At 58.4% G+C, this 9,167-nt stretch overlaps 2 protein-coding genes across 2 annotated transcripts; one reads left to right on the plus strand and one right to left on the minus strand.

Annotated features, from left to right (window-relative positions):
- The first annotated feature begins 494 nt into the window (after positions 1 to 494).
- On the plus strand, positions 495 to 1,690 carry QPRT (quinolinate phosphoribosyltransferase). The gene is made up of 3 exons (XM_065404293.1): positions 495 to 1,046; positions 1,263 to 1,394; positions 1,478 to 1,690. The coding sequence occupies exons 1-3, from the start codon at positions 495 to 497 to the stop codon at positions 1,688 to 1,690; spliced, it is 897 nt and encodes a 298-aa protein (XP_065260365.1).
- Positions 1,691 to 2,890: 1,200 nt separating this feature from the next.
- MYL11 (myosin light chain 11) lies at positions 2,891 to 5,212 on the minus strand. The gene is made up of 6 exons (XM_065402408.1): positions 5,162 to 5,212; positions 4,340 to 4,415; positions 4,076 to 4,180; positions 3,490 to 3,568; positions 3,202 to 3,250; positions 2,891 to 2,995 (listed from the first exon to the last, which is right to left on the minus strand). Exons 1-6 carry the CDS (start codon positions 5,195 to 5,197, stop codon positions 2,891 to 2,893), a joined length of 450 nt encoding a protein of 149 aa, XP_065258480.1. The 5' UTR covers positions 5,198 to 5,212.
- Positions 5,213 to 9,167: the final 3,955 nt, after the last annotated feature.

The following is a 9,167-nucleotide window of genomic DNA, read 5'->3' on the forward strand; positions in this document are numbered from 1 at the left end:
CTGCCCTGTTTGTTTGCTCTGGGACAGATTGGGATGGACTTTGCCATGTGCTGGGGGAGGGGGTTTGCTGCAGACAGGCTGGGGGCAGAGGGGGAGACGCAGACAGGATCCTGGGGTGGCAGGAAGAGCTGGGAGTGAACCCCTTCTCTGTCTTCCCTCGTGGAATGGGGGGGAGGGGACCCAGGCGTCCAGGGGAAAAGGGGGAGGAGGCGGTGCTGGGGGTGCTGGCTGTGAGGGGAGCTTCTGGCTATTCCAGCCCCAGCTTCTTCCAACAGGGGGCGCTGTGGGGAGGGAGTGGGAGTGCTGGCTTTGAGGGGAGCTCCCGGCCACTCCAGCCCCGGCCTCTCCCAGCAGGGTTGCACTGGCTCTGGCCACAGTTCCTCTCTTCCTCCACTCGGTGGCGCCATAAAAATGTCCCGCCTTGTAGGAGCAGCATACGCTCTGGTATGTCTTCTCCCCAATGCCTCTATGGTTTCCCATTGCAGACCGACGCCATGACCTCCCGCCTGGATCTCTCCCACCTCCTCCCACCCCCCCGCTTGCGCCAGCTGGTCCGGGATTGGCTCCAAGAGGATGCCCCGGCCTTCGACCCCGCCGGCTGCGCGGTAGGGGAAGGCCCGGAGCACGCTGTCCTCCTCTGCAAGTCTCCTGGGGTGTTGGCTGGCTGCCCCTTCTTTGATGCCATCTTTACCGAGCTGGGCTGCACCGTGGAGTGGTTCCAGCCCGAGGGGGCCTGGCTGGAGCCCGTGGCCCGCGTGGCTGAAGTCCGCGGCAAAGCCCGCCACCTCTTGCTCGGGGAGAGGACTGCCCTGAATTGCCTGGGACGGTGCAGCGGGGTGGCCACGGCTGCGGGACGGGTCTGCCGGCTGGCGCGGGAGGCCAGCTGGCACGGGCAAGTGGCTGGGACGAGGAAGACCACGCCGGGTTTCAGGCTGGCCGAGAAGTACGCCCTGCTGGTGGGGGGAGCTTCGGGCCACCGCTACGACTTGGGCAGTCTCGTCATGCTGAAGGATAACCATGTCTGGGCGGCGGGAGGAATTGCCCAGGTAAGGGGGTGGGCCTGGGAGTACTGTGGGGGAGTGTCTCCTACCTGGATGCCTGGGTCCCATTACCCATCCCAGTCTCTGGGAGCGCAGTGGGGCCCCCTAGGGGATGCCTGGATCCCATCTCCATCTCTGGGAGTACTGGGGGGCCGGGGGAGGGTGTCTCCTACCCGGACGCCTGGGTCCCATTCCCTGCCTGAACTCTCTCTCCGCCTCCAGGCCATCCAGGAAGCCCAGCGGGTGACTGGCTTTCATCTGAAGTTGGAGGTGGAGTGTCGTTCGCTGGAAGAGGCCCTGGAAGCCGCAGGGGCCGGATCTGACATTGTCATGCTAGATAACTTCTCCCCGGAGGTACCAGGGAGTCTGGGGGCTAGCGGGTGGGGTGGGGGGACCCGTAGCCCCTTCCCTTATAACCCTGCCCTTTGTCCCTCTAGGATTTGCATCCTGCCGCCAGCGCGCTGAAAGCCGCCCATCCCCGGGTGATGGTGGAAGCCAGCGGGGGGATCTCGGAGGAGAATATCTCCCAATTCTTCGGCCCATGTATAGACGTCCTTTCTCTGGGATGCCTCACCCAGTCGGCCCGAGCCGTGGATTTTTCCCTCAAAATCTGTCGGGAGACGCCGGTCCAGAGAGATTTTGCCTTCTAAGACCACAAGCCCCAATTTTCAGGGCAGAGTGTGAAATTTTAGCTCAGTGAAATCAAAGGTCAGGGAGTTTCACAGATTAACAGATAAAAATTTCTAGTTTCTTCCATGTCTAGTATGCTGTCTTGATTTTCTCACTTTGCATCTTTCCTAAGAACCATCAGACACTACATTTCCTGAACTGGGAGTGAAATTTTAAGCTCTGTAAACTCATGTGGTGGGGAGTTCCACTGGCTACTGGTTAAAATCAAATTCCTTCTGAAATGTGCTACCTTAATTTGCCCAATATAATTCTGTCCTAAGATGTATCACATGCTACATTTTCTAAGCCATGTGTGAAATTTTAACTCAACAAAATTGTGTGTCAGGGAGTTCCAGAGGTTAATTGATACAATTATTTCATATGTTCCCTCTAAGATGTGCTGTCTTGATCTGTGCACTTTAATTTTACCTTAAGAGACATCACATTCTATATTTTCTAAAGACACATGTGTAGTTTTAGCTCCCTAAAATCATGTGGCAGAGTGTTCCACAGATTAATGTCTAAAATCATCTCATATCTTTCCCCTGAAATGTACTGTCTTGATTTTACATTTTTGAATTGCTCCTAAGAACCATCAGGTCCCAAATTTCCTCAGCCGTGTGTGAAATTGTAACTCCATGAAATCATGTGGCAGGGCGTTCCATAGGTTAACAGATAAAAGTATCTAATTTCTTCATTCCAAAACCTGCTGTGACATCCTGACCTGACTGAAGTTATAGGAAAACAAACACAGACTTCAATGGGGCCAGGATTTCAACCACTGCCACTTCATTAGCCCACCTTGATCCCTATCTAAACAGCCACTGTGCCCCACTCCAGAAGCAGTCGCAACAGGACAGACCAGGACACCGAGAGAGTTAAAAACAGGTTTCCTCATCTTTATTGAGACTTTTTTTTTCTCAATTCTTGACACGGGTCCTGATCAGTTTCTTAAGACTCTGGCTGCAGGGTGGGGAAGGGCAAGGTTGTGGGGTCCCAGCTCCCCACCCCAAAATCACAATAAATAAGAGTGGCGTCTGCAGTTTGGGGGTCCAAAACTGAAGCTGATTTGGCGTCATGTGGGGGAGATGCCCCCAACCTGGGGGGTGTGGGTGGATGGGACCCCACAGCGCCAGCCCCCTGGATGGGGGGGCAGGGGAATTTGGGTAGGCCTGATGGATTTACTCCCCTTCTTTGTCTTCACCGTGTGTAATGACGTAGCAGATGTTCTTGTAGTCCACGTTGCCGGCCACATCTGGAGGAAAAGCTGACCACATGTTCTTGATCTGGGGGGGGGGGACAGGAGCAAGAGGGGAGTTAAAATTGGGGTGACCCCACCCCCAAAGCTAGGGTCTGTGCCCCTCGATCCCAGACCCCACCCACTGCTGCTGCGGGAGGGATCAGGTTGGATGGGATGATCTGGGGGGGGATGGGTTAGATTGGGGGGATGGGTTTGTATTGGGGTTCAGGGGGTCACCCCCAAATTTCTCACCTCTTCCGGGGTGAATCTGTCGCACTGGGTGGTCAGAAGTTCTTCCAGGCTGCGAGGGGGGAAGAGAGAGAGTGGCGATCAGACACCCCAAATTCTGGGGAGACACCCCCGATTTCTCAGACCTGGTGTACCCCCCCCAACACCCCACACCCTGGGGAGAGCGCCCTCTGCTGGGGAGACCCCCCTCCCTGTGCGCTCTCAGGGCCGGGGTCACTCCTAGCACCCCATGCCCCGGGGAGACCCCCACGCTCACCCCCAGCGCCCCCTGCTGGGGACAGGGATACTCACAACTGCTTCTTGATGGTGCCTTTGGCCTCGCTGTCCAGCACCTTGAACGCCCCCATGATCACGTCCTCGGGATCAGCACCTGGGGGGGGCGGAGAGGGCGAGAATTGGGGGGCTGGGGCATACCAATGGGGAAGTGAATGGGGGGGATGGGATGGGGCAGTAATGGGACATACCAATGGGGAGGGAATGGGAGGATGGGAGGTACCAATGCATAGCAGGTTGGGGAGCATGATGGGAAGTACCAATGGGTAGTGGGTTGGGTGGAATGGGATGTACCAATGGGGTTGTGATTGGGGGGATGGGATGTACCAATGGGTAACAGGGAGCAGGATGGGTATGTGATGGGGGGGGATGAGGATGTGTCAGAGGGTGGGGGTGGAAGTTGGGGGAGAAAAGATGGAGACATACGCAGGGGGAGGAAATGGGGATGTACCAAAGGGGAGCAGGATAAGAGGAGATGGGGATGTACCAAGGAGGACATAATGGGGGGTTATGGGAATGTACCAAGGGGATGGGGGCATACCAAAGGGGAGCTCAATGAGGGGAGAGGGGGATGTACCAAGCAGGATGGGGGGGAGTCACTCACCCTTGAGCTTCTCCCCAAACATGGTGAGGAAGACGGTGAAGTTGATGGGGCCGCTGGCTTCCTTAATCATGGCCTCCAGCTCCTCGTTCTTCACGTTCAGGCGCCCTGCCAACGGGGGGGAGGGTTATAAAGTGTGTGGGGGGAATCCCATCCCCCCCTCCTGGAACAGGTCCCTCCCTGCCCAGATAGACCCCACTCCCCTTGGAATGGCCCCCCCCACCCCAGAGAAGCCCCTCCCACCATGGTCTGGCCCCGCCTCTTTACCCATGGCAGCGAATGTGTCTCTCAGGTCTTCCTTGTCGATGATGCCATCTCTGTTCTGGTCAATGACGGTGAAGGCCTAAGTGGGAGAGGAGCAAAGGATCATGGGAATGGAGAGATGCCAAGGGCCGTATAGATCTCTGCAGCCCGGCCTCCCCCCACTGCTCCCCCCTTGCAGCTGTTCCCCCGGAGACACCTGTCACCCAGCCCCTGTTCCCGGCTCCTCGGGGACGGAAGGAACGCCAGGAATCCCCGTCTGGCGGCGTGCCCCCGTCCCGATGCAGCCCCCCTCCCGTGGAGGACAGGTGCTGCATGCTGGAGGAGCTGACGAGCTCTCCAGAGACGGGGGGGGGGGAGGGAGGGAAGCTACCCCGCAGCAAAGATGGAGATGCCCCATTGGCACCCCTCCCTCCCCCAATTCCCCGTCTCCAGGGATTTCCTTGTAAGGCGCCTCCAACCCCAATCACAGATGTTGTGTCTCCACCCTCCGGCCCCCAAAATAGACGTCCGGCCCTCGGGATCCGGGGAAGGAAACGGCCCCGTCTGTGCCGGGAGGGATGGGAGCTGGGGAGACGGCCGCCCCCAGGGAGAAGGATGCAGCGGGGAGGCGTCTCTCTGTCGGATCGGGCGAGGCGGGGTCATTTCGGGGAGTCGTGGGAGCGAGGAGGACTTGGGGAGACGGAGCCCTGGACCCCACCCTAGAGCATCAAGGTTTGGTGGGACGATCCCGCCCCCCGGAGACAGAGGACTACACTGGAGGGTCCAATCTTACCCCCCACCCTCACCCCTCCCTGCCCTTCATCCACCCTACCTCCTCCTCCTCACCTCTTTGAACTCCTGGATTTGGGTTTGGTCAAACATAGAGAAGACATTGGAGCTGCCTTCGGCTGCCTTCCTCTTCGCCTTCTTGGGGGCCTGGGTTATTTTGGGGGGAGGGGGGGAGTGGAGGGGAAGAAAAGCAGACAGACCGTGCCATGAGCCACCATGCCCTTCCCCGCCCCCAGATCTGAGCCCTGGACATAGGTCTGGTGCCCCATATCACCCTCATCCTCCCTGTCTGTGATCAGTGGGTGCAGAGCCCAAGAGATGGACTGGGGGAGCTCTTGGGGTGAACCTAGAGAAGTGGGGGTTATTGGGGGTGCATGGGAGCTAGTGAGGGAATTGGGGTGCAGTGTGCAATATTGGGGGGCTAGAAGGAGGTGCAGGGGAGATATGGGTGGAATTGTGGTGCATAGGGGGGACATTGAGAGGTGTATGGGAGTTATTGGGGGTGCATGAGAATTACTGGGATGTGCACGGGCGTTAGTGGGGAAATTGGGGTGCACAGCAGTTATTGTGGAATATATTGGAGTTAGTGGGGAAAATAGGGGTACATATGAGTTATTGGGGTGCATGGGAGTTAGTGGGGGAAATAGGATGTACAGCAGTTAGTGGGGGCACATGGAAATTGGGGTGCATGGGAGTTAGTGGGGGAAATGGGGGTGCATGGGGAAACACCTGTTAAGCAATGCAAGTGGGGGGCCTCCGCTGTGTTTAGGGGCAGTTATGAGATGGGGTGTCTATTGGTGAGGGGGTAACAGTCCCCCAATGGATAACAAGGCTATCCCAGTTTTTTTCCCTTGGGGGAGCTGGCCCTAAGTCAAAGGTGGGGTGTTTTTGCCCAGGCTAGAGGGAGAGGTTTGGGCTCCCCAAGAGTCTAGCCCTAGGGTTGGAAGATACTCCAGGGACACAGATTCTGCTGCCCCCCCCAATACACATGAGGGATTAATTTTTGGCTCTGTGCTCCCCCCCCAGATGGGGCCACCATGGCTCAGTTGGGTGTCGGGACCCAGATGACCCCACAGTCTCAGCGATGGGAGGGCGGTGGAAGGGGACAGAGATCCGGTCAGGATGGGGGCCCAAGCACCGTCTGTCTGTGCATCGGACTCCATCTCTCCCCGCTCCATGCCCAGAGCACCCTTATGGCATGGGGAAATCACGGGGAAGGGACCCGGATAGAAGTGACCCCCAAAACCTGCAGGAGAGTAGGACATGCCTGAGCCATCTTAGGGGGATGCCTGGAGACGGACAGGTGCAGGAGGGAGGGTGTGTGGGGGGATGGATGGGTAGATAGAGATGAGGGGGGATAGATAGATGACTGGGATGGCTAGATGGATGGCTAGATAGGGGGTGTATGGTTCTAGAGAGAGAGGAGTGGGGGGATGGGGCTAGAGAGATAGATAGAGGGGTGTATGTGGGGATGGATAGATAGAGTGTACAGGGATAGATGGATGGATGAGAGGGGTTTATGGGGATAGATTAGATAGAGGAGGTGTATGGGGATAGATAGAGAGATAGATAGATAGATAGATAGGCATGAATAGGGATAGAGAGATAGAGGAGGTATATGGGGATAGATAGATAGATAGATTAGATAGAGGGGGTGTATGGGGATAGAGAGATAGATAGATAGATAGAGGGGGTGGATGGGGATAGGTAGGTAGGTAGCTGGGTGTGTGTGTGGGGACAGATATATCGATTGATCCCCTGGTAATTTCTCTCCACACTGTAGCTTTCCACAGGCGGGTCCGAGTGTCCCAAAGCCACGGCATGTATGTGTGGGGGGCTCAGTTCAATTCCCCGGGGTCCGTCCGTCTGCCCGTCTCACTTACCATCTCCTCTCAGCGGGCGGGCGCAGCTGTTGGGAGGTCTCTGCTGGTGGGGGAAGCTGGGCAGGCTGGGGAGCCCTGCCAATCCCCCTGGGGTTATATAGAGCTCCCGGAGGGGGGCGGGGGGGTGACGTGCCAAGGGCTAACTATAGCAGCATCTTCAAGTTTGGCTCGGAGGAGCCCCGGGCTTGAAATAGATCCCGGCTGGGCCGCTCCTTTCTTGGAGAAAGGAGACAGGAGAGGTGGGATCCCTCCAGTCTGCTTGGCCCCCAGGCTGCCCCACATGACCCCCCCATAGGGTCCCCCGACCCCATGTATTGCCCCAACATAGAGCCTGCCTCAGTTGATCCAGCTTCCCTGACCTGCTTCTGCCCCATTCACCCCCTCTGCTGCCCCTCGGGTGTCACCCCAATATTGGGCCCCACCTGCTCCCCACTGTCACCCCCAGTATGGGTCCCCCCTCTTTTGCATCATCTGCTGCCCCGAGTCACATCTTTATGAATCCCCCTCTCTTGTCCCATCTGCTTCTCCTCTGTGTGTCACCCCAATAAGGATCCCCCTAAAAGATCCAGATCTCATGCTCCTGCCCCATCTGCCCCCCATATGGGCCTCCCAGCTCTGCGTCTCCATGTGGGGCAACACAATATGGGCCCCCCTACAAGATCCAAGGCCCCCGTTCCTGAACTCTGAATCTCTCCTGTTGCTCTCATTTGTGTCACCCCAATAAGGGTCCCCACTATGGGGTGACCCCGTCCCACCCCACTGCTTGGCCTCTGTTTTGTATCTCCATGAGAGGGACACAGATGGAGGGAGAGATAAATAGAGGGATGTGGGGGGGATGGACAGACATGGCAGATCGCCTCTGGGTGGGAATGGGCTAGTGGGGTGTCCGTGCCCTGGGGCAGGGACAGTGTGGGACTGTCCTGTGTGCGCCGTATCCCTCTCGCTGTCCCTGGCTATCTGGTTGTCCCGGAGAAAGTTTCCTTCTCAAGACGGGCGGCACCAGCTGTCTCCTCCGAGCCACCGACAACTTGGCAGCCCTCACGCCATCTGCCCAGCCCTGGGGTGGCCCTCCCCACCCCAACGGCACACCGATCCCTGGTTAGGGGCCAGCCTTGTGCCCCGCACCCAACACACACAGGGATCTACCACCTGCCCCCATGTGCCAAGGCTGGTACAGGGGAGGGGGGAGACCGAGCTGGATAAACCAGGTGGGATGGGTTGAGGGGCAAGTTGATGGGGAGGGGAATCTTGTGAATAAGACCCTCCCACAATTCAGAGCTCCGCCTCCAATCCCAGAGCAGGCTGAATCTCCCTGCCAAAGGACTCTGCAAACAGGCTCCAAATGATGCAATGGCCATCCTTAGGGTCCAGAGTGAACACTCATGCAGGTGAAGGGGGGGGGGCAACCGTGTGTTACGGTTATAAACGGGAAGCACCATCAGCTTTTTCGGGCTCCCTGTCCCACCCCGCACTCTCACCCCACTCCCCTCCCAGAGATCCCAGGAGTCCTGACTCCCAGCCCTCGTGTAGGAAGACAGGATGGGAAGCAGCCGGGGGGGGGGGGGCGGAGGGAAACGGGGGGGTCCTTGGGGACTTTGATCCATGCGAAGGAGAAAAGAAGAAAGTCAGGAAGGGGGAGAAGTGTCCAGTGGGAGGAGGGGTCATCCCCGCCCCCCCCAGCAGAGGGTAGCCCCATCCCCAGGGGCTCCTACAGGCCCTGCTGAGCCAACCCTGCACCCCACCCCCACACCTGGAAGGTGCTGGGATGTTTCCAGGGGCTGCTTCACTCCCCCACCCCCCTTCTGCCACCCCCATGGGTGACCCCCCCCCCCCCAGGGACCTGCCATTTCACCTCATGTGACTCCAATTCCCCCCCATGGGCAGCACCTGCTAGGAAAGCCTGGGACCTCGCCCCTCCCCCAAGCTAGGGAAAGAACCCAGGAGTCCTGGCTCCCAGCCCCCCCCTGCTCTAACCCACCAGCCCCCACTCCCCTCCCAGAGCTGGGGAGAGAACCCAGGAGTCCTGGCTCCCAGCCCCCCCCCTGCTCTAACCCACCAGCCCCCACTCCCCTCCCAGAGCTGGGGAAAGAACCCAGGAGTCCTGGCTCCCAGCCCCCCCTGCTCCAACCCACCAGACCCCACTCCCCTCCCAGAGCCAGGGAGAGAACCCAGGAGTCCTG

The sequence above is a fragment of the Emys orbicularis genome, chromosome 4 (genome assembly GCF_028017835.1).
Source record: "Emys orbicularis isolate rEmyOrb1 chromosome 4, rEmyOrb1.hap1, whole genome shotgun sequence".
Classification (NCBI taxonomy): Eukaryota; Metazoa; Chordata; order Testudines; family Emydidae; genus Emys; species Emys orbicularis.

Coding starts and splice junctions, on each gene's coding strand:
- QPRT (XM_065404293.1), top strand. CDS start 495: ATGACCTCCCGCCTGGATCTCTCCCACCTCCTCCCACCCCCCCGCTTG. Junction 1,047..1,262: donor CGGCGGGAGGAATTGCCCAG/GTAAGGGGGTGG, acceptor CTCCGCCTCCAG/GCCATCCAGGAAGCCCAGCG. Junction 1,395..1,477: donor TAGATAACTTCTCCCCGGAG/GTACCAGGGAGT, acceptor TTGTCCCTCTAG/GATTTGCATCCTGCCGCCAG.
- MYL11 (XM_065402408.1), bottom strand. CDS start 5,197: ATGTTTGACCAAACCCAAATCCAGGAGTTCAAAGAG. Junction 4,416..5,161: donor AAATCCAGGAGTTCAAAGAG/GTGAGGAGGAGG, acceptor TCTCCCACTTAG/GCCTTCACCGTCATTGACCA. Junction 3,251..3,489: donor GGCACCATCAAGAAGCAGTT/GTGAGTATCCCT, acceptor CCCCCCTCGCAG/CCTGGAAGAACTTCTGACCA.